The sequence below is a fragment of the Carettochelys insculpta genome, chromosome 7 (genome assembly GCF_033958435.1).
Source record: "Carettochelys insculpta isolate YL-2023 chromosome 7, ASM3395843v1, whole genome shotgun sequence".
NCBI lineage: Eukaryota > Metazoa > Chordata > Testudines > Carettochelyidae > Carettochelys > Carettochelys insculpta.
In genome coordinates this window covers 42,887,501-42,912,687 of record NC_134143.1, presented here as the reverse complement: position 1 = coordinate 42,912,687, position 25,187 = coordinate 42,887,501, and the positions used below count along the sequence as shown (strand labels likewise).

Below are 25,187 nucleotides of genomic sequence, written 5' to 3'. Positions count from 1 at the left end.
ACACACATTATTTCAAAATAAACTCAATACGTGCATTATTTCAAGTGCTGTGCTGGTCAGTTTCCTTGCTCCTGTCACTGGCAGCAGGCGAGAGCCTGGCTCTCGGCTGCCACCATTGACGGAAGTGCCTGCTGCCCGACGGGAGAGGAGAAACCACTCCTGTCAGGGTCAGCGAGAGTCAGGAGCAGGGAAACTGGCTCCCTGAGTTACGTGAAATTTGACTTATGTGGGGTTGCACAAGAACGCAACCTCTGCATAAGTTGGGGGTCTGTTGTACCAGGATCCAAACTCTTCACAACTCCAGTCAGCCATATACACTCACCCCTGCTTCAAACCCAAATCAGTCCCCAGTAGGCTTGAAGAGTTGTAAAATGAAGAAAAGAGGTCCTGTACCACACATTTTAGTGCAATTTATGACAGCATTGACAATATTATTCTGCAATGCCTAAATCATTGCATAGGTCATTCCAGAATAAGTTTTCAGTAGTTTCCTGGACTTTCCTAACAAAAGAAACAGTCTGGAGGGGTCTAGAATTGCTTACATTGACTCCCACTGAATTGGTCTCTGATTTTCAACAATGATGATAAATTCAACCTTTTGTTCATTTCTCCAACTTCAGCCCTTAAGCACATTATTTCAATTAAATATTTCACTTTTCATTACTAAAGAAAGGACACTCACATTCAGATACTAAACCCTAAATAGAAAAGTGAATAAAACCCATACATTTGAACATTGAGTAAATTGGTAGGGAAAATATAAATGCTTTACACATGCCCAAGTGCTTTACAAATAAGTAGCTCAAGATATCTGAAAATAAAAGACTCCTAAAGGTCCTTGAAGCTGGGAAAAGGCTGAAAAACTCTGAATTAATGGTGAAGTCTACTGACCACAAAATGTAGATACTTCTGTGAGATGAACTGACATATTGTTGGAATAAAGTCTACACATATTAGATTAAGCATCCTGAAAGTTAAGAACAACAGAACAATCCCTGGGATCTAAAGAAGGGATTATGGAAGAAAAGATGAAAGGTTGAAACAACAGATAAACTTGTTGAGATGTCCAGATCCAAAACTGAATGCCATCCATCCTTCTTCTCTGGTATGAGGAAGTAGTGGGAATAGAACCCTTTGCCTTGAAACTCTGGCATCCCCTCCTCTACGCCCCCAATCAAGAAGGGGTGTACCTCCAAACACCAGCAGATCCCTGAAGAAGCAAGGGGAGTCAGGGCAGAGTTGCCAAAGGCTGCAACTGAACTGAGTATCTTTTTCAGACAGTTTCTGAGATCACAGTAATTGCAGCCTGTGACTCCACAGAAAAAGAAAGGCAAGTGCCAAAGGGAAGAGAGAAGGGATAAAGCTCCTTTATAACTGGTCAAGGACTCTTGACCAACAGAATCAAACATCCAAACTCTAGCCAGATGAAGAGTGTACTATGCCTGGAGAAAGAAGGCCATTTTTCTGAAAAAGGTCTTTTTTTAAACAGTTTTCAGAGCCCATCATTAATACTGATATAGCAGAGGCCTTTACCTGCTGGATAATTAAGCTGCTTTGTTTTCTTTTTGTCATGATGTATAAAAGACCCAGAGATCAAAGTGTCACTCTGGAGTCTTTCAAAGAGTGAAACACAATCATTTCTAGAACTAAGTCATGGCCCTCAAAACGCAGGTCTTCAGTAGTGACCTGAATCTTCTGTGGAATACCTTATGACTGCAGCTGTAATTTTCCTCCCCAAGTGACCAACTGGACCTTGTTGGATTATCAGAAGTATCCCCAGAAGCCTTTTAAGCAGTCTCTACCAGCTCGCTTTCTGATATCACTGCCTTCAATTAATATCTGGTCTCTTGAGGAAGTCTCTCAGATTGCTATAAACTTCATCCCCTTTCAGAAAATTATATTTAGCCAATAAAATCTGCAAATTAACAGATTAGATGAGCTTTTCTTTCTAGAAGATCCATCTTCTTTGTCTCTTTACCTCTTAGTCCAGATCTAAAGAACCCAAGAACATTGGTTTTAAGAACAGTTTGTAAAATAGTATCTAGGGGGACCCAAAGTACTCAAGTACCACACTCCTTAGGGGTGACTAGGTATCTGCAATTTACCCTGTTAAAAGGTGGTCAAAAGAGATGCTTCAGTCTGCCACAGTTCCTCTGCAGTCTCAATACCACCTTTGTTAATAGTCATGGCCACACAACCCTAGGACTCCAGGTGCAGAATGTCAAATGATTTATGCGATTTGCCCTAGGCCTCTAAAGAAATCTCTAAGGTGTCCATTGTTCTTTTAGTGAAGCTCTGGAAGGAACTGAAATACAGTAGAATCTCAGAGTGACACAAAAACCAGAGTTACAAACTGAGTGGTTAACCACACACCTCATCTGGACACAAAAAGTATACAATCAGACAACAGCAGAAAACGCGGGGTGGGGAAAAACTAAGTATAGTACAGTACCGTGTTAAACATAAATTAATAAAAATAAAGGAGAAGTTTCAAAAAAGATTTAGCAAGGTAAGGAAAAAAAACTTGTTTCACTGTGTGCTTATTACATTTAAATTAAGATGGTTAAAGCCGTAATTATTTCCACATAATACAGTTGCAAAACTTTTGAGTCAATGTTTAGTTGTAAACTTGAGAGAACAATCAATGTTTTGCTCAGAATTACAAAGAACCTCAATTCCACAGATGGTAATAACTCTCAGGTTGTCCTGTAGTCTATAGTGGACTTATTAGGAGTCATGGCCTTGTCACATGATGTAAAGACCTGGCTAGAAAGTTGGCTAATCTCTGCATTCCTTCATTACTGTGGTTCTCAACATTTAGCTCAATCAGCACATAGCTGCAACCCATGTGTCATCCTCAGGGTCATACAAAAAGTACGTATGTATCGTGTAGCCGCAGCTCACGTAACAAGCAGAGCTGAATATGTGACCCACAATGGTAAATATGTTAAGAACCACTTCTCCATTATGTATTTCCCATCAATATCAGGTTCTAACTCGCCATTTTGCACGAGCTCCTGATGAAATAATGCAGACTCTCTAGCTGGATCCTTAGTAGACTGCAGCAATTTTACCCTGGACCTCAATGCAGCCAGATAAGGAGTTGATGGAAGATTGAGAGTTAATGGAAGCTAAGACAGTTAGGTCTGCACCCCATAAAAGAAACACATCATGCCACAAAGATGAGAACCAGGTGATTTAAGACCTCTCTGAACCATAAGAAGTGTGGCAAGAGATTGCTTCTGAGGCCACAGTATTTGCTAGCAGCTTGAGCTGTTAGAGCCAGCAGATCTCTTCTCTCCTACAGCAGCATCGTTAGTAGACTACTCTTGAAGAATCCCTCACAGTGTCAGTTGTATTTTACAGACTTTTCCATAAAAGCAAAATTTGAATGAGCATTAATGATACTCCTGGGTATGCTTCAAAAAGTGATTACATATTTGATAAGAATTTGAGATTCCTCTAAGTAAATGTGCATCTCTAAGGCTGGGTCTACACTTGCCCCCCAACTTCAAAGGGGGCATGGCAATCAGGGTGATGGAGATCACTAATGAGGTGCTGTGGTGAATATGCAACACTTCTTTAGGCTAATTCCCCCTTGCAAGAACTTCGAAGCTTCAAACTTCAAAGTGCCAGCATGCAGAGTAAAGGGACTTAGAAGTGCCCGTGGCTACACACAAACCAGTACGTCAAAATTTGAAGCTTCGAAGTTGATGCAGGTGAGAATTAGCCTAATTAAGTGCTGTGTATTCATCACAGCACCTCATTAGTGATCTCCCATCACCCTGATTAACATGACCCCTTCAAAGTTGGGGGCAAGGGTAGACAAGCCGTAGCAGTATAGCTGTCTCAGATTAGATTTTAAACTCTAAAGACCTAGTCTCACTCTAAAGACCTAGTATCCACCCTCAGATTTACACTCTGTGTGGTGCAAGACTAAAGACAAATGTGGGTTTTATTTAAGCCTGTTCCCTAAAACCAGTTTAAAAACCCTGTGAAACTGTAATAATCTTAAACTGTCAAAGCCACAAGGAAGCAGAAAAACACTTATGATCCAAATTGCTGCCACAGGACCAACCTGCACACAGTTCAGTTGTAACTGCCTGTAGTAGTAAAATACCTGACTGGTACACTGTAAGCTATGCTTGAATGCAGTCATCCAAGTTGCGCACAGAGACTCATTTTTGTCTGTGCCCCAGAAGAAATACCCTAGAATTTGGTAATCAAAGGAAAAGAACCAAAACATGCAAAGAGAGGTTTTGCTCTTTAAATAGTTTATAAATAGTATAAATAAAAACTGAAAAGATTGATGAAAGTGATGGCACCTTCCTTTTAAAGTTAATTCCAAAGAATTAGCTAATTTTGGAATTCTTAACTGTTTCTGAGAATAGTAGCGCCTTGCTGAGTAGATTCCTGTTAAACAGAATGCATTGTACTAAATGTTCAGAAAATATAGACCAATGGCTCCTCTTGGATTTTAACCAATGGTTTGCATTCATACTCTTCCAACCTTAAACTTGGGCCATTCATTCCTGGTAAAGTAACATGACTTCACAATAGTGCTTGATACAATTCCATGTGTGGTATTTTCTTGCTGGTGAAAAACTGATTACTGATTTCCCTTCCATGTCCCCCACAGAGCAGCAGGAACAGGAAAGGAGGAATGCAGATGGTATATTTCACCCAAATTCCTCAGAAGCACTGGAAGATGATTCCAGGGAAGGGAAGCACTTGGAGCAACCTCACTAATTCTCTGCCCCACAATTCACATCTACCTTACCCAGAAGATCGACCCACTAAGGACTGATCTTCCGGGGTTTGATTTTGTAGGCTTGGTGGAACAACATGAAATCAATATATAGGGGGTCAGCAGTCGACCCCTGTGCTCCTCGCTATCTCCACTCAACCTTCCTTAGTGAGGACAGCCAGGTAAGTCAATTGCAGATTACTTGTTTCTAGCCACTCAATTGCCATAGCTAGAATTGTGTATCTGCAATCAACTTACCTACGTAGTGTAGACCAAGCATGAATCTCTTTTTCGCCTATGTGCGTACGTCCCTTCTGACCTCAAAAGCCTGCCTAGTTCCAAGTACAGCTCCATTAGATCCACCCACGCCACATTTTGCTTTTGTTTTTTCAGTGCCTGAAACCCATATATTCTTTCCCCATCTCCTCCCCATGGAAGCAGGGAAGAGAGAAAACCAGAAGTCACCATCTCTCTCTTCCCTATACTTGCTAGCCACCATCCAGTGAAGGGAGCAATACTGAGGCACTTTTTTGAAGTTGTCATACCTCTCAATAACCATGTGAATTCCATCTCCATTTAAACAGACTAGATTTATAGGCCAGTGTTTAAAGAGATCATATTTAAATATTAAAATATTCTTTGAAATATTCAGCTTTTGTCTGAATAGACTACTAGATCTAAAGTGGCTGAGTCATAGTTATGTATTGCTCCAATCAGTACTTTTCTTTGGAACTTCTCTCATTATTTCTTGAAATCTCATGAGAACTTAAAAACAAACAAACAAACAATCCCTTAACCACAAATCAGATTTAAATTCTAAAACTAATAAAACTCAAATAAATGTTCTACAATCTGAACATCTACTTCCTTAAGACTAGCACATGGCATTTATAATTTTGCCAGTCCCTTTAAGGATTTGTTTAGGCTTTATTATGAAGTATGCAAGTCATCTGAAGACTCTTCAGACAGCAGCAATAATTTGGCCTTATTCAGAAGCAAAACATTTGATTCACCTCATGGGAGGCAATGATTTAAAAAAAAAAACAAACCCAGCACTGAGCATTTCAACACAAAGCAGAAAAATGCCATGAAAAAGCAGTAATTTAAAAGCAATAGGGACTAGAAATAGCCTTTTAGACACAGTCAGCTGCTAACAGCTTCTCTTGTTCAAGTTCATAATCTATAACATTTAGTAACAAAACATCTGTGTAACCACTGCCCTTGTCCCTGAGCAATCCAAGTTCTGCAGTTACCAAGGACAAATGCACACTATAGGGACTGATGCTCTTTACTTATAAGGTTGGTTTTTTGTTTTGTTTTGTTTTATTTTAAAAAACAGCCATAAATGTCCATTTGTGATTGATAGCCAAGGTACTTTAAAAATAGAAGCCAGATGGACACGTACTCATTCATATAGTGATACCAGTTTAGAAAACCCTTTAAAATATAAGCAGACAGCTAGAGCATTTTGTAGTGTCAGACAGCTATATGGTTCAGTCCTTTCAGCGCCATATCTAATGAACAGAACAAGGGCAGAATTTCCTGCAGCTTTTTGTAACAAATTCTCTACCACTGCATAAGTGTCAGTAGCTATGATGCCAATCTAGGGCCCGGTTCTGCCCAAGTATTTACTTAGCCCCAGGACTAGTAGATGAATCATCCAGCAACATTCTTTAGCTTTTTGCAGGTTTAAACCAGTTAGACTCAGGGTCCATTCATTTCTGATACTTCCCTAGTTGAGGGCGTTACATACAAGGACACCCATCACAAGTGACATTGTGGAGAAGTGAATTCTTTGGATTGGTTCCAACTACAGAGGATATGGGGGACATCCTCACCATTCTCTTTCAGAGACAAACCTGAGGAATTGTCCCAGATTGAGCTGTTAATCGGGGAGGTTTTGAAACAAATGGATAAGTTCAACAGTGGTAAGTCAGCAGGACCAAATTATATTCACCGCAGATATGAAATTTCAGAAGTACTAACCTATTGTTTAAATCACCCTCTGTACTTTGCAACTAGAAAATAGTTAATGCAATGCCTTTTTAAAAAAGAAAAAGTATCTATAGGTGATTCTGGCAATCAAGCCCACTAAAACTAACTTCAGTATCAGGCAAATTAGTTGAAAATACAGTAAAGAACACAATTATCAGACAGATAAACATATTTTGGGGAAGAGTCAAGAAAGCTTTGATAAAGAGAAGTCATGCCTCACCAATCTGTTAGAATCTTTGAGGAATTTGCTTGATCCAGAACAGCCTGTGTACGTCAAATATACTAAATCACTAGGCTTTGCATGACTACAAGTGAAACCTAAGAGAGGCATGCATGCTGGCTGGATGATGCTGAAGCCCTGATGAATAACTAAAAAGCAAGATATAAATAATCAGGAACAGTTGGGGCTGACTGTTTAGCACTTTCAGACAGACATTCTAGGGCAACTGGCAGGGGCTTTGAAAGCTGTTTTCCATAATAGAATCGTGACAGAAATAGAAGAGAAGCTGGATTCCCTTGTCTTCTACTAAAATAGAACTGACTCAAAAACATTTTTACAAGTGTGACAGTAGACTGGTTTAGATTCCCAGAATAGAGAACAAAACCAATCATAACTAATGAAGTCTCATATTAATCTGCAACAATTTTGTAATTAAAATTTGCTATGGCTCTGTGAATAACTAACAAACTTGTGTAGAGACCAGAGATATCAGGTCAAGTAAGAAATTGTTTTACCTCTTGGCTAAATGCTAAAATAAGAACTCTCTGATTAGAAAAAAAATTACACCTGTGTAAAGCACTAAGTAAGTTTCAAATTTTAGGAACTACACCCAACAGCATATGTTCACTTAATCTTATTTGCCTATGAGCACGTGTTACATAAGCACCACAGCAACTTCTTTAATACAGAAATATCCTAAAATGGTATTTGCAGAAAACTTACATGTCACAACATAAGCTACCATGCTTCAAACTGTTTAAAAAACTTCTGGGTAAGTGTACCTGTTTGCACATAAAAGTGAATCTCTACAAATATTGAAGGAGTGTTAGTTCAGTGACCAACACAGTACAATGTGGTGCCAAACCAGCTTTAGGAGCCACTGTGAATATTCATGGCCAAGGGAGAAAGGAAGGATCTCAGAATCTGAGTACTATTGCACCCTTGTGGCTACAGGCAGTATGCTGGATAATAATTACAAAAATGCAAGAGCTGTGGGCATACAATAAAAGGGGAAAAGTAAAAAGCCAAGCAACTCTCCCAAACCACCTTCTGCCCAACCGTAAGCTAGTCGGACTGACATTGTTTCAAAAACTTCAAGGCCATAGAAGCCTTTTTTACATTAACAGTCTTATTGTTGCTCCTACTGGCAGAGCTGAATTAAAGTGGGAAATTCTGCAACCCGCCCTGTCGCTAAAACACAAATTCTACAGCCCTCTAACTTAAACACAAGTTCCTGATTCACTACTTTGAACAACCTGCACTAGCAGATTCCAGCTTAAATGGGACTCTGTGGATTCACTGTTGGAAAAAAAGACAAACAACAAAATCTTTTTTGTGACAGACTGCAGTTTTCCTCTCTCTCTCTCTCTCTCTCTCCAGAACACATACACAGAAGAATCTTAACTGAAAAAGACTGCAACCATCTTAAGTCAAAGCTAGTTGTTTTAATGGATGTAATATTTTTTAAAGCGGCAGCAGCAGGAGTTTGCTTGTTCCAGAACAGCCTGTGTAGACTTATTTCAAGCTAATTACCTTTAGGTGGAAAATATGACTTGCTTTCAGCTTTGTGAGGCCAGTCCACCACAAGAGGTCCAAACCTACGAAAGCTGGCAGTGATTTCATCTACAAAAACAAATAAGGAAGCTTAAAGAAAATCTGAAGATTCAAAGTGGCAAAACAAACATTCTTGCTTAAGAAAATGTTAGAAACTGAATTTTCCGAAGCTACTGAAAAGAGGAAAAAAAGTATGTGAAAGTTCTTGAAATAAATACACTTTAACCTCTGCTATACTTTGTTGCTTAAATACCACTATTTTTTCCTTTCAATATACAGCTACACAACCAGACTAAGAGCAGAGGCACAGCTCTGTTACTAATAAAGAAAATCCTGTCTTGTAATAGTAATGGTGAAAATTAGAACCCTTAATACAGATCTGCTACATTATATTTTTGAAAACAAACAAAACAAGATGAATCTGAACCATCTTAACTCTCAGACTTAGGGTATCGAAAATCTGACCTGAGATTCCTCAAAGCATGAGATATGTAATCAGTAACTACATTTGATCTATTAGAAACAGGTGTGTACTGCAAACACCAATCTGAAACCTAAGTTCTGGTTGAAGCCTACCTCTGCTTTTAACCACAGATACCTAATTAGCTTACCAAACATTTCTTTAGATGCCAGCACTACTTAATCACTGTTTTAAATACAGACATGCATACCACACAACACTAAACCAACCAAAGGGGGAAAATGATATTCTACATTTACATGCTCTTTGTTTTGCATGGAAATGTAACTTTTCTGAAATGTCTTTTGCAACTCCTGTATAGAAGATTAGTCTTTAACAAACACACATGGATCTGGAAGAAAGAAAAAGCTTCAGTCTATTTAAAAAGAATACAAACTTGAAAAAATTCCCTGTATGATCCATTCCAATATAGCTTTACCAACTGTAACTCCTAGCAAAGGCTGGAGATGTGGATTCTGTGCCTGTTTGATTTGTTTAAGGAAACGCAAGATTCAAATATTTTAGTCAAAATAAGTCCAACAGGGACACTGAACACATGGGAGGAGGTGGAGTTAAGTTCCTTTATTTTGTGAACAGCCTTGGTTCATGAGGACTGTTTTGCTTCACTGGTTTAGCAGAAAAAAGCGAGTTTTTTATCCTCCACTCATCAGCAAGCATGAACTTGAATATCATTAGAACCAAAAGGATATCTTTTCTCAACATTGATGTTTAATATTACATTTCTTTATGAAAATATTACATAGGTTGGCAAAAGGCTTACTACAAAGTCAGCTTCACAGAAGCCTTTCTTTCCCTTGTGATACCATCCTTAAATTCCATGGTGCATCCTTGGTGTGATAGGTGGGAGCTGAAGAACTTCCACAATTGATTGTGCTGAATGCAATTTATTTATAAAAGAGATACACACAATGCAAAAAAAACAATGGATTGCTTGGAATAATCCAAAGTTTCTTTTTGCAAGTGCACTAAATAGATCACATCTATCAACTGATTCACTGTAAACATCTGTTAGAATGGGGTGGGACTCGCCTAGATCTGGATGCCGAGGCTTGGGGCTCCCCTCCCCAGTATCTGATCTGCTGTGGGGTTGGAAGGCCTGGAGCCCCAAGCCTCGCAAGCCAGACTCAAGCAAGCCCGGGTCTCCCTCTTTTATGTTTGTTTGTTGTTTGCTTTTCAGTCAGGGTCCACAGGGAGGAGTTTTATTGTTTTTTGGATTTTTTTCCTTCTCACTTGTGTGGCCCCGACTGATTTTCTGCTGGTCAGTGGCCACCAACCCATAAGAGTTTCCCCACCCCTGTGTTAGAAATCCAGTTTGAACATCCATAGTCCAGCAACACCCATGGCCTTGTGTCCCCAAGTGTGCTCCCAGCCTGGAGCACCCATGGGGAAAAAGCCAGGCCCCTTGCTCAGCAACTCCTGCACTGCCCTCCCAGAGTGCTGCATAGGAGTTCCTTTGTGGTGTTCAAGCTCTGGAATCAAGGGAAAGGGAAGGGCGGGGGGGGGCATGCTCAGGGGAAGAGGCAAGGTGGGCTACAGAGTCCATAGCCAGGGGCAAGGAATGCAGCCCGGCAGCCACAGGGTTTGTTGCACTCTTAGCTTGCAGCCACAAAGCTCTGCAGCAGCCCTTAGTCTTCCCCCGAGTGCCCAATCCAGTCCCCATTTGGTCAGTGCTGGTGTCCTCTGCTGCTGCCAGAGCAGAACCTCTCAGCTGGCAACAGCAGAGGGACCAATGTTGACCTCCCTGGTCTGGCAGACTCCCTGGTTTGGATCCAGCCAGACCCCAAAGGATCCTGATCAGGGAGGTACATACAACCTGTAACCAAGTAGATAGAGAGTCATTTTATCAATTGAAACCCATTTTCAAGCATATTTAACAAGCACAGGCTGTCCTTTCACCCTTTGTTTTGTCCCCATTGTTGAGATACAATACTCCAGGAGTTCTGAGGACTTTCACCAGTCATTTAATCCAGTATTTCCATAAAATTTCCTCACTTTATGTATTAGATACTTTACATACACAGACACGGCACTCCTTGGAGATTACATGCTTACTAGGGCACATAAATCTATCACTTCCTCACAGAGACTGCCAGCCTCTTCCAACCTATAGTGATCTGCAATGATTCCAAGCAGATTCCCAAACTCAAGATGCCTTTGTAATATCACAGCATGCTACTGGTCACCCAGCCAAGAAAGTCAGGGGATTTTTTTTTTAAATATACAAAAGAAAACCTACTCCCCCACCCCTCCACCATCTCCAAGTGTACACATTACTGATTCACAGTACCTTCATCAATGTCAGGAGGCAGACCTCCAACAAACACCTTTCTAGAATAGCGTTCCACTCTTTCACCATTCTGACATCGAGTTGGAGAGCTGAGACCCGATGATAAAGATTGATCACCATGACTGTCATCTAGGAAGCCATCTTCAAAAGGAAAGAGTGAAGACCGACCTGTAACAGATTTGGGAGTTTCTAGAGTTAAAATTTTCTGGAGAAATCAACGTTCCAATATGAACCAGGCCTACTTACAGCTCTACTTCAACAGCATTAGCAATGTACTCTAAAGGCCAACTGTTGCAAAGGGTACAACACATTGTGCCTACCACTACCACCACCAGAACTATGGTCTGCGGTAGCACTGTGGGTGGTAGGAAACAGTATGCGTGATCATCTTTACAGGATAAGCTGTAAGAGTGCATATGCTGGTGCTCATCACTACTGTAAAATCAGCTACTGAATGTGTGCAAGATTACTGTTGCCCCAGTTCTTTTTCATCAAATGAAGTAAAAGGTCGGTTTTCACGCAGGTAAGTAAAACACTTTGTTCAGTGTAAATACAACCACACTGCTGGAGCAGTTTTTAATCCCAGTCTTCCTTTCTTTACCTATCTCAACTATAACCATCTCACTGTCTTAAAACACAGAATCTTCTATTAAAGATATTCCATGGTTGCCAATGGCCGGCATTCAAGCAAGTGTTTTATTATACGCAGCATTTAAAGTTTCCCAAAGCTACAATTGGATAACCTCTAGTAGGAAACAGGTATTGCTTCTAACTTGAGATAAATGTTTCAGATATGAATATGGAGACCACTAACTACAGCTGGCTAACAAATGAAAGCAAGAAAAATGATCTGGTAATATAGTATAGCACTGTGACTCAAACGACCTTGTGAATGAGGTTTAAATTTCAGATGGACTCTTCAAAACTCTTTACTGTGACTTTTAAACAAAAAATCATTTTCACTGATTCTTAGAAATGAATGCTATCAGAGATATACAAGATCAATAAGCCACCCCTCCACCACTGCAGGATTGTTCCCAACAGCATATTTTCTAGCATTTTGTTTCCCAGAGAAGTTACAGTGTGCCAAAAAGCTGTGGCTATCACACTATCCCTCAGGAAACTCAACTGAGCAGAGGCCCAGAACAAACACAGGCAAATGTCAAAGTGAGCACAAGAGAGTTTGAACTAAGTTGAAGGTGGGTTGGATCGTACAGCAAGAAGCTTAAGTGGTTAGTAGGCTAAACTATTTTAGAAATCCTTTAAACAAATAATTAGATAAACATCTAAAAACAACCCAACAAAAAAGTCTTGTTCTACAGGAAAAGTTACACCTAGCTCAAGCTAATACCCATTCTTAACACCCAGTTAGGCCATGAATGTAGAAGACCAGTAGCAGAATCTGCAGAGTGGGTACCACCCAGTTTACTGCAAAGAAGGAGTGCTTCTGTCTACTGTTAAACAGCTCCTGGCTCTCAAAGCCAAAGGGTAGCATACCTACATTCCAGCGTTGCAGAAATGGAGGAGCACAGGCTTAAGATATAAATACAAGAAAGTGTATCAGAAACAGAAATCCTGGCAAACAGACCACCATGGGATAGGTAAAGGGAGCAACGGAGGACGAAAAGGATAATGCAGGGAAACTAGAACAATTTCCTCATAATTGTCTTCATCAACCAATTGTGAGGAGATGCCCACTTTGACTTTATGTATTTATTTATTTATATTTTTGAGACAAGACAGTAACGGCTATTTAAGTGTCAGTCAGAAATGGGTTCTGGAACCAGTTAATAAAAGCAATAAATCACTTGATCCAGATGGCACATCCAAGAGTTCTGAAGGAACTCAAGGATAAAGTGATATAGAAGCAAAAACAGGTTATCAGCTATTATGAAAGAGACTGAAGATTAGCAAACCTTGAAGGCATATTTTAAGAAGTCAACAGGGAGTGCTCAAAAAGTTACAGACCAATAGATCTCACTTGTGTACCTGCTAGGTTGGTTGCAAAAACAGTAGAATTAAAAGACACTCTGAAGATCATGACTTTGTATGGTCTAATCAGTTTGTCTTCCAAAAAAAAACAACATCTCACTAATTTGTAGAAATTCTTTGATGAGTCTTATAAAATAGAGGCTGAAGAAACAGTTGATGGGCTACCCAAAAGCCCTTTGGCAATATCTCCCACTAGAGGTTATTAAAAAATTAATCAGTCATTGTAGCAGAAGGAATTGCCATCACAGCTCAGAAAGTTAAATTGCCATTTACTGTAAGTTGATATAAACAGAATCTAACACAACAGGGCCCTGCCCTCATTGGCTTGTAGGAGCTGCCAAAACAAAATTTCAGACAAGTAATAAAGGATGTATTCCATTGTTTGTGGTGTTGTGGTAGCTGTGTTGGAGAGGCAAGGATGGCAAGACAATATCTTTTATTGGCCCAATTTCAGTAGATGAAAGAGAAGATTTTGAGCTTACATTGAGCCCTTGTTCACATCTGGGAAAGGTAATCTGTTGCAACAAAATACAAGGTGGAACATATTGTTTAGCACAGGAAGTTAATATCTTTGAATGGTCTCTTACACGCGAAGAGAACAGTTTACGTCACACATGCCTGTCACAAAAATTGGAGTATCCTGTACTGTGCACTAAACGCCCCAATAACTCGAGTGAAACAAGAATCACTATGCTCTTGAATTAACACAAAGAGAAAAAACTCAGACAAAAAACCACTACCTCCCATGAGCAAACACTTTTCAAAAATGATCATGCAGTATTTGACATACTTGTCCTCAGGCTCAAAAGAAATGTGCACAAGCCCTTTGGAAGATGAGATTTAACATACTATAACCCACTAACCTTCCTTTCTCCTAGGCTGCACTGGTATTAACTGCCACCTCCCCTTGAATGGTCTCTTACTAAAGGCTTAAATCCGGTACTCATGTGGCAACATCCATGGTCTGGCAGGACTACAGATGTTGCAGGACCAGAAAGTCTTGAGGCTGGGGCCAACCAGCATCCACAGGATAGGGGATGGGGCTGGAGCAGCAGCCAGAAGCATGGCTACGGCCAAAGCTGGAGCCCTTGCATGCCGCACCACAGTGCAGGGACTGAAGCTCGAGGCCCCACCCACTCTGTGGTGGCACCAAGAGAGGGTCAGAATTCCTGCCTGCTGGAGGCCTGTGGCAGCCCTTGGAGAATGGGGCCAGAGCCCCGGAAAAGCCTGGGGAGCAAGAAGCTGGAGCCACCAGGGTCAGAAGCCCTGGACCTGACCTGGTCTGTCAAACTCAGTCATTCAGGACCTCTCAGATCCTGACCATGCCAGACCAGGGAGGTGCCACCTGTACTTTTTACCTTCTTATATTAAACAATACATCCAACATTGTAAATTAGACACTCAGAGTTATGAGCACTTCAGATATGGAGGTTGTTTGCACCTGAAACACTCATAACTCAACAAAACATTATGGTTGTTCTTTCAAAGTTTACAACTGAACATTAACTTAATACAACTTTAAAACATTACTGTTCAGAAAAAAAATACTGCTTTTAACTATAAGAAGTTCTGTGGCACCTTATAGACTAACAGATATTTTGGAGCATAAGCTTTCATGGGCAAAGACCTGCTTCGTCAGATGCATGAAAAGTGCGTCTTTGCCCACAAAGCTTATGCTCCAAAATATCTGTTCGTCTGTGTCCTCAAGAACAACAAGTAGTCCTGTGGCACCTTATAGACTAACACTGCTACCTCTCTGTTGCTTTTAATGACCTTAATTTAAATAAAACAAGTAAAGAACAACTTCCTTATCTCGTCAAGCTTGTCTCTCTAATAATAGAAGATGACTTCACTAAAACTTTTTACCGATGTATTTTATACACAAAATATATATAGTAAAATAGCCTCTGCAGAAAAGTTTTGTACATGTAAGACAGCTCAATGCTTAATGCAGTTTCCTATATATGAATTCATAGGTGTGAAAAAAGCATAACATATAATATGGCAAATTATAGTTTCATATGGTAGTAAACTAAGAAAGAAAAAACTGATGCAAATTTCAAGAAGAATCTAAAGAGCATGACTCATTAATAGAAATAAACAGTTCTTTATTCCACCAATTACTATAAGCAAGAATATTTCATACAGGAAGAAACAAGGGAAGGGAGAGTGAAGAAAGTTCTTCTAGGTGAAGAAAGGATATTGGGAGTCAACTGTTAGATTAAAGCAAAAAAGAAAAAAAGTCCCAAATTCTAAGTTTTATAGCATTTTTACTGTATGCCCTCTCATACTGTCAGCAAAATTAGTGCCAAATTCTAGAATTTCCACCCAGCCAGTAAGCCTGAAGAGCTCAGAGTGGTTAATGGTATGAAAGTGACTTTTTAAATTAAGATTTGTTAAAATTTTGGGCGAGTTCTCCACAATTTAAAAAATAAACATTCCCAGTGCTCACATGCGCAGATACGGCCCACCATTCCAAGGATTGTTTGAAGACTACATTAATTACAGTAGTTTTGATAATATGATTCAATGGACTAGGAGTACTGTGGCAGTGAGTACATCACTGAAGGGTTTATCACATTGATTTATTGCCCAACTAATTAGATATCTCTGCCCTCCAGGGAAAAATAATTAATTGCAAGATGGACACAGTTATTAAAACCTACGAAAAAGGTCATCTTTAAATGTCATCCCATTCTGTTGCCAAGACTGTCTTCCTACACAATCTTCAAACCATATGTTCAGGTGATCTACAAACCCTTCCGGGTTCTGTTAACATGCTTAGCTGCCCACCTACAGTTTTAGTTTTCCTTTTACAATGTCATGTAAACTCTAAATTGCACCCAATAAAATACTCTACTATGATATAGTGAGTGATATAGTTCACTGTTTACACACAACTAAAATTAATTTTAAAATTACTTCAGTGTATTGTAATCAAAAACAAAAATGTTACAGTATCCATACATACTACAGTAAACCCTCAAGTTACACAGGGGTTGTGTTCCTGCAACCCCTGCATAACTTGAATTTTTTCTCAAGTCAAGGGGAGAAGGGAACCAGGATGCAGCCTGGTTCCTGGCTCTCCTGGGCTTGCAGGAGCCAGGAAACTGGCCAGTCCACTAGGGATGGTCAGTTTCCTGGCTCCCAAAGCAGAAGACTTAGGGAGCAACCTGGTTCCCATCTCCCTGCTGCTTGCGGGACCTGGGACACTGACCAGCCATGAGCTGGCCAGTTTCCCAGGTCCAACAAGCAGAGGGGAGGTGGAAACCAGGCAGCAGCTTGTCTCCCCTCCCCTTGCAGAGCCAGGAAACTGACCAGGGCAGCAGCTTTGGTCAGTTTCCCAGCTCTACAAGCACAGGCTACTGCCTGGCTCCCAGCTCCCCACCACTCCAGGGACCAGGAAACCACTTCTGTCAGGGAGCAACAAACTACTCACTACTTCGGGGCAGCAGTTGTGTTAACCCAAGACGAGCAATTTGGTTGTGCCAATCTCAAGGGTTTATTTACTGTATGAGAGTTGTGTGTGTGCCAAATCCACAATCATCAGCATTTTATATTCAATATGCAATTTATAAAAATATTTTAACTGTTGCCTTAAAAGATTTTCTAAATAGAGGAAAAAAATCTTTAAAGGTCATTAAAGTTTCTCAAACTGCAGCAAGGGAGGTTTACGTTGGACATTAGGAAAAACTTCCTAACTGTCATGGCTTGTCTACACTACCATACTCCTTGAAGGAAAGATGGTAATTAGGGTGTTAGGAGGTTACTAATGAAGTGCTGCACTGCATACGCAGCACTTCATTAAGCAAATTCCACCCTGGCTAGCTGTGGGGCAACTTCGAAGTCCCGTTACTCCTCAAAATTTTCTTGGTTGAGATTTGACAGCTTCCCAAGAACATAGCTACAGGACAATGACTTTTCACTATTTAAAGTGAATTTAGAAGTCATGAAAATGAACAATTAATATAAGTTTTTGTTGACTACTATCATCTTAGACCACCAGTAAGGAACTGATGTGCTGACTCATTCTAGTTTGAAGTACTGAGCCGCGTCCTGCCATGAGGGCAGGGGACTGGACTCAATGACCTCTTAAGATCCCTTCCAGTTCTAGTGTTCTATAATGCTAAAATTTAGCTATGTAAAAAGGTGGCCCAAACCCTGCAACTGGAATAAATCAGCACAAACCTGAGAATTAACAGTTCCTTATTGGTGGTCTAATACTATTAATATTAATTGTTCATTTTCATGACTTCTCAATTCACTTAAAATAGTGAAAAGTCATTGCGCTATAGCAGTGTTCTTGGGAAGCTGTCAAGTCTCACTCAAATTATTGTGTGTACCATTGTCACCTGATTCATGTATCTGGTTTTCTTATACTGCATCTGTAGAGTTTAAAATAGCAAATTCACGAGGGTAAGAAAAATTTGGAAAATCAATCTAAGATTATTCAATAAGCTCTCAGAAACTCAAGAGCTTTTTTATAATTGATTTTTGGGAAAGATGTATAATCAGCCACACAACATTAACTCTTCACAAGAGGTACAAGACAGTTGCAATGTAATACAACTCATGGCACAACAGCCATCTGCATACAAGGTAACTTAAAGGAAAGGTTTTGGAGCTGCCTGACTAGCAAGTTCAATGCTGTCCATCAAGAATAAATATGTAGCAGCACTTTATGATAGAAGTTGTTCCACCATCATAACTTGTTTTTTGTTTCAAGGTAGAAAAGTTTCGTGAATGTTGAGACACAATTACAGTGTTAAACTTAATCAAGTTGTCGTTCTTTTGTTTAATTACATATATGTAGTACCAAGAAATATATGTCTGGCAACAGACTTCACCAGACCATGGGCAAAGCGGGGGAGACACCTTGACCTGGTGAGAAGGTCGGAGGAAGCTATGGACAACCAGGACTCAGTAGTGCCCAGACCATGCCACGAGGGGCTTCAGTGGCAATTTAGAAGGCCCAGAGCTCCAGGCCTTTGAAATTGGCAGGTCCCAAGGCAACTGTCCCCTTTGTGGGTGCTCTACACTTAGCAGTCCTGCTAAAAGAGATTACTATTGTGGGCATTGACACTATTTTGATTGAGACAATCAAATTTACTTAATGAAAGCAATCAAATCTCACTTATGTACAAAACTTCCTTTTGAAACTCAGTGAGCCAGCTAACATTACATTTTCAAAAAACACAATGAGAATTCGAACTAGTTTCCCACTCTGGAGCTTTAAACAATATTAAAAGGAGCATAACAAGACAAGAGACATACATAATGTAAGAGAATTTTAAGCAGCAACTGGAAGTTACTGTGGAGTCATCATTCACTGGTTTAAATTTTGAAATCAAGGTAAAAAATTCAGCTGAGATATTTATGGCAACTGATCAACCAAAGAGAATGAAGAATTAATATTAAGTTGTCATAATGGTGAGCACTAAATATTTGTTTCTCCCTCACCAGGGCCACTGAAGAGGTGGGAAGTGAAGGGATGAGGAGAAGGAACAAATTTTCCGGGGGCTCTGGTGATTTAACAGGGCCTGGGACCCCTACTGCTGCTGTGGTACCTCTGTGTGCTGTGGGGAAAGAAAGTCTATTGATTCAAAGACAGTTTTGATATGCCCCTTGTGGTTCCAGGGTGGAGTTACTGGGCCTTGGAATCTGTGTAGATCATATCAAAAAGCATTTTTGAATCAAGAGCCCTTGCTGCAGCTTTCTCCAGAGCGGGCAGGTTTGGTCTGGGGAACGGAGAAGAGGTCCGATGCAGCTGCCCTGGGGCTCCTCTGCATACATGGGGGATGGGCTGAAAGAGGGCTCCTTGGGTGGGGAGACCTGTGACCCTGGCCAAGGGAAGGAGGCGGGAAAAGGAACAGTGGGCCCACTGATTTCTGCCATCAGGCACAGAATTTCAGTTGGTGGGCTTGTCACACACCTACAACTTGTCAAGCAAAAACTTAAAATATATTAATTTACCTCTTCTCCGCCCATAGCTCCTGGCTGCATGCAAAACACAGAAGAGAGTTGTTGGTCCTTGTGTCATAGAACAGCAATTAGATTTAGATTCAGCAATAAGGATAATGTAAATGTTATGTCTTTTCCCCTTATACCATCCCCCCAATTTTATTTATTTTTGAGAACAAAATTCAGACATTTTAAACAACCCTAAAAATGTCTTTAAGGAGACATAGCAAAGAAAAAAAAATTAAGACTATTTTCTGTAACATTATTCCAGAGAGTAAAGACTATTTTAACATTATAATCTCACAAATCCTTCACAGGTGATTGAAGAGGTGATGCACATAAGTTAGTCATTCTAACTAAGAGGAGGATTTGTGTAGAAAAATTTATAGTTTCAAAAAACTATACTATATGTAAACATCATCAAGTGATTTAAACATTTAGCCATTCCACAAAAGTTGAATTTTCCACCAAAATGATATAAATTCAGTCATTAGTATGTCATCCAAACCTAGTCATATAGATTTGAATGGTTACAATACACTACAAATCCCAAAAGTTATAAAGCTATTTATGTTCTGATATCTGTATTTTGGAAAATGAGGACGCACACAGAGCATATGACAAACTGAAATGATTAAATGCATTAAAATTAAATTAAATCAAATCACTTCAATAAAGCTAATGTTGCACTAGTAGTGAATTATAGGTTCCAGTTTTCATCCACTATTTATAAATCATTCAGAGATCAAACCTTTGCTGCTAAAGAAAGTTTTCTGAAAGGCTGGGTTAACAGAGTAGCAGAATATTTTTCACAATGATAAAAAGTTTTAAGATGCGAAAGCTGGAATGTACAACCAGTTACAAATATAAAATGAGTCCTCAAATTGCCTACAACCAGCAAGCTATTACATTTTCTATATCTGAATTTTGAGTTTGTCCATCTTTAACGCTGATGTTACATCAATTTTTTGGAACACTTTGCTTGTTCCCCCCTTTAGCTGTTATGACATTTACAATTCCATTTCTGAAAATTGCATCAGTAGCCAAATGAGTGTAACAGTCTCTAGGCTAGCCAGGCCAGGCCAGGCTGATAAAATATTCATTGTGAGATCAATGAAAAATGGGTTTCACTTGACTTCGAAAATCTTAGCAGCTGGACACAGAGAATGAACCTAACTAACTCAATTGTTTATCACTTTTTCCTTCCAAATGTGAAACAAACTTCCTCAGAAAGGAATTTAACCACAAAATAAGTTGAGAATTTTTGGTTCATCCCTTTAAGTTATTGGTGAGTAAAAACCACCAAAACATGAGGGATTTTCCTTTTCTTTTTCCTTTGCCCCCATCCCAAAAGCCATTATTTATTTTCACTTCAAAGGAAAAATTTCTAGAGTTGTGTATATGTGGAAAGTGAGTTACAATGGAAAACGATATAGACAACTATACTACCAAGAATGCCAAATTATGAAAGTAATTGAAATGTGTAGTTAATTGTTAATATACATTTTCATTTCAGACCATTTTTTCTTCTCTAAATATCGGGATACTGCACTGAAGTTGCTAAATTTCCTTAACAGGTGCATCCAGACTACTGTCTAAAGTTATATTCCTACAAGCAACATGAATAAGTGGGCATGTCTCAGTGGGAAAATGGATGCACTTTTCCGATCATGATAAGTTGGCGTGTTTAAGAAGACCAGTTAAGATGCACCTAACGTGTCTGAAGCAGTGTTAGCTGGACATATTGTAACATAGGCCTGCTAATCTAAAACTAACAGAACTCTATGACATGCTCTCTCCTGGCAGATGTAGTGTTGTTACATTGGCTTTACCAGTTTTAGTATCATACTCATTTATGCACTTACTATCTGGGAACGCAGAAGTCATTTATACCATTAAAATATAAAACTACTAAAATATCTGTATCCCCTGATACCCAGACTTTTAGGGATCACAATGCCCAGATTTTCTGTTAGGTTGACAAATAAAGCATAAATTAAAAAAAATAAAATGACAGAGAAACTAGAAACTATGCTGTATATAAACAATTTTATTCAATATTTTGTTTATTGTATTGTAGAAAACAAACAACTACAAAATGGTAAGAAAATAAACTTCATGTATGCAAGTGAACATTGAAGAGCTTTTCAAGGATTAGATTAAAATAACCCCACAATAAATCCATCTTTTTACAAGATATAAGGCACCTCAAAATTACAATAAACTCCTTCATATCCAGCAGCCTCAGGCCCAGGAGGTTGCTGGATATTCAAATATGGTGAATAATAGAGAGGTATACCTAGCAATGCATAACACTAAAAGAGAAACAAGAATAGATATTAAGAAACAAATGTTTGCAGAGTACTTTATTTACCAACAACAGTAGTATTGCGCAATGTAAAATACAGCCAACACATTATAAGTTCTCTGTATTTACTTTCACGATACTGTACTTATAGAAAATGTAACTAAAATTTACTTATGGTTAATTGAAAATTCTGGATGGTAGAGTGCTGGGCATGAGTTTACTGTAACTGGCCTAAAATGATCTGTACAAAACTTGATGCTGTCATGCAAAGAAATCATTCACACAAACATCACAGAAAGTGGATTATTTATGGCATAAAGGAACTCATGAGTTACCAACACGAACAATTAAAATTAAGCTGGAATAGGAAATGCAGCAGGGGAATGCTTATCTAGTTAGGAGAGCAGATTGAGGCAGGAAACAAGTAAAACAAACAGTAAAATGCTATGATTTTACAAACATGTTTAAAATCAAGCCTGAAAGGCCTACTTTTTTTTATAAAGCCAAATTAATAAAATCAGAACACAAAATAGATTTCATAGGAAAACATATGAGTTTCCCCCATTTAACCAGTAAAAGAAAAAAAAACCATTTTCCAAAGTTTATAACATATATTTGTGATAGAAGTTGGTCATAAAATATAAACATTTATTTGAAAATTCCTTTGGAAATTTTTTTTGAATTTTATATTAAAGTTGATTTAAAAAAAGAGCTAAAACATCATTGAACCAGAGAAATTTGAAATCAAAAATGTACTTTTTATGTTTCCTTCACCTATGTCACTGTTACACACCAGAAAGCAAGAATATGAAATCTGAAGTAAAATTTATATATTGCGCTGACTTGCTTACAGCACAAAGTCCAGCCCACTGCAGTCGTAGCTAGAGGGAATGGTTCAGTTAGCTGAAATTCATGCCACCAGACTAATATGAAGTGGGCCTCAGCAAATCCAAATCCAGAGAGCTTCCAAAAGGCTTTGCTCGAAATCTAATTTACAACACTAAGATAAAATACTTAGAAGCTCAACAGTTTTGGAATTATTGCTGTGTGAAGGAAATAAAAGAAACATCTGCTTAACTTGAACCATCAAGATCACAAACATAACACTTCTGTGCTGTTATTGCTTAGGGAAATGATAAAAAAAATATAGTGGAAATGCCAAGAGATTTTAGTCACCAGGGAATGACAACTCACTCCCCAACAAAAATGATGCACTGCCTGTGGTACCAGATATGTGGCCTTATTTTCATAATCCATATTATGAATATCTTCAACTTGTAAATCAAAGAGGAGTAGCAGTCTCAGTTACACAATACACAGAACAGACAGCGTTGTTTTTAAGAAAAAAGAAAAAGCAGGTGGCAGTACTCAGCCGGCTTCTCATTTCCCCAACCCGCAGCCAATCCCCTGGATGGGGCTGCCAAGGTGTACCGGCAAACACTGACACAAAAAAAGCACTGTGGATAAATGTAATTTAGAAGCACTGTATTTTAGTGATATAACAAAGTTTTTCAAAATGGGCTTTTTAGTGTAAGCTTAATAAATGTGAAGCTGAAATAACATTAGCAACTAGTTTCCCAGCAGGAGGTATCTGCTATGCATACAATTAGTGCTGACAAAACTGTTTGGAAGAATCCCATGCACGGCTACAGGCTGGGGACTAACTGGCTAAGCAGCAGTTCTGCAGAAAAGCACCAGGAGATTACAGTAGATGAGACACTGAATATGAGTCAACACTATGCCTTTGTTGCCAAGAAGGTTAATAGCGTATTGGGCTATATTAGGAGGAGCGTTGCCAGCAAAATCGAGGAATGTGATTATTTCCTCTGTTGGGCACTGGTGAGGCTGCATCTGAAACATGCATCTTGCTATGTCACCTCCATCCCCCAGCTGGAAAGGATGCAGAAAAATTGGAGCAAATCTAGTAGAGGGCAGTGAAAGTTATTGAGGAGGGAAATGGGCTTAATGCCTGCAGAAGAGAAGAGTAAGTGTGGAATCTGAGAGCAGCCTTCAACCACCTGAAAGCAGGGAGGATCCAAAGAGGCTGGAGCTAGGCATCTCTCAAGTGGTTTCAGGTGACAGAACAAGAAACAATGGTCTCAAATTGCAATGAGGGAGGGCTAGGCTCACTAGTAAGAAAAATCTATTTCACTGGGTGGGTGGTGTTGTACTGGAATGGGTTACCTTCAGTAGCAGTTTCACTGTGGTGCCAGTGGCCCTGGGCCCAAGCTCAGAAAGGGCCTCACCTCACTTCCTCCTGGCTCACTTAATTATGGGAGCCTGCCTCAGAGCAGCACTGGGATCTTGTATGGGAATTAAGAGCCCAAGTTACCCAGGGAGCTGCAGTCCCTTTGTCAGCTCCTAGCCTAGACAGCTGGCCCTGCAGCAGGGAAGGGATTACATTTTCCAGCATTCCCTCTGTAGCTAGTAAAGGGGGTGGTGGGAGAGAGGAAGCTTGGAGACCCATTTAACAGCAAGCTGTTATGCTCAACGGGTTGGCTACTAGAAGAGGGTGGGACTACAAATAGGGAACAAGTATGCACAAGGGAGTATATCCATATCTCACCCTGAGAAGACTTCCCCAGACTAGATTAGTGACACTGGTGGCATTGACTGGAAGCCCCCAGTGAAGGTTTTGGATTGATTCACCTCTGCCTGAAGCCTAGCAAGGGAGGTACGCCAACTCTTCCAGAAGAGATTAAAGTAAGTTAGGGAGGAAGACTGAAGGACAATACCAGGCACACAGGAAAATTTGACTCAATTTCAATTTCTAAGCTATGGAAGCAGACATTTAGTTTTTCCTGTCCAGATTTACATAGTGTCCAGAAAGAAAGATGGACCACAGGTCCTTGATTCTAACACCTTCAAAACTCAGGAGTGCTCTAGTTCAGTTTGGGCAGCTGCCACATCACTTTTCCATGATCAAATGCTGATCCACTATAATTTGCTGTAGAAAAAGTAAGGTAAAATTGAGGAACAAACACAGGCATCTTCCCAGTGCTAACTGCAACTGGAGTTATTTTCAACAGCCATTACTTTAAGTTTTCTTCTTTTATAAAGACTAATATTGCACTGGCAATTCTTCACAGAAACAGGGAGTGAAAGAAAAGAATAAAAAAGGTGCTTCAACTTTTCCTCAGTATGTGGGACGGTCTTACAATAGGGCTTCAGATATCCTCCAAATCAGAGAAATTGAAAACCATTCTGCTTTACTGCAGTTCTGTAACTATGGAGGAATCAGGCCGGTGTTCTGTGCACATCAGAAATTCCTACTGAACTCAGAAGGGCCTTCCCTTTCTAACCATACTGCTGGGTATCTTCAGCCTTGGTAAGCTGAGCAGCTCTACGTTAGTAATTGGGTAGGAGGCCTCTCAGGAAAAGTTAAGACCTGTCGGTTGTATTGATTAATCACAAGGTATGTGAGACACTATTACAAATATAAATCAGTAAAGCACAGAATGCACTTTGCTTCTAGAGTAGGTCCTTCGATATACACAACCCAAAGGCCAATGAAAAGACTCACTTCAACAAGCATTTGGCAGAACTTGTTAAAAAACACATGGGGGTAATGCCACTGTCTTCACAGGGTTCCAGTCCCGTGGGGGAGTAGGACTGTACGAGCTCGTTGTAGAGCTGGAGCTC

At 39.7% G+C, this 25,187-nt stretch overlaps 1 protein-coding gene across 10 annotated transcripts in view; it reads right to left on the bottom strand.

Annotated features, from left to right (window-relative positions):
• The window catches only part of CPEB3 (cytoplasmic polyadenylation element binding protein 3), a 187,830-nt gene that overhangs the window by 46,858 nt on the left and 115,785 nt on the right, over window positions 1–25,187 (bottom strand). For 6 of the 10 annotated variants that reach the window (XM_075000408.1, XM_075000405.1, XM_075000411.1 and 3 more), the window contains exons 5-6: window positions 11,285–11,452; window positions 8,496–8,585 (exon numbers count right to left, since the gene is read on the bottom strand). The exons of 2 other annotated variants lie outside the window; for them this stretch is intronic. In XM_075000408.1, coding sequence (XP_074856509.1) covers window positions 8,496–8,585; window positions 11,285–11,452 — 258 coding nt within the window. The remainder of the gene's footprint in view (window positions 1–8,495; window positions 8,586–11,284; window positions 11,453–25,187) is intronic. 2 more of the 10 variants (XM_075000412.1, XM_075000413.1) reach the window with 1 other exon arrangement.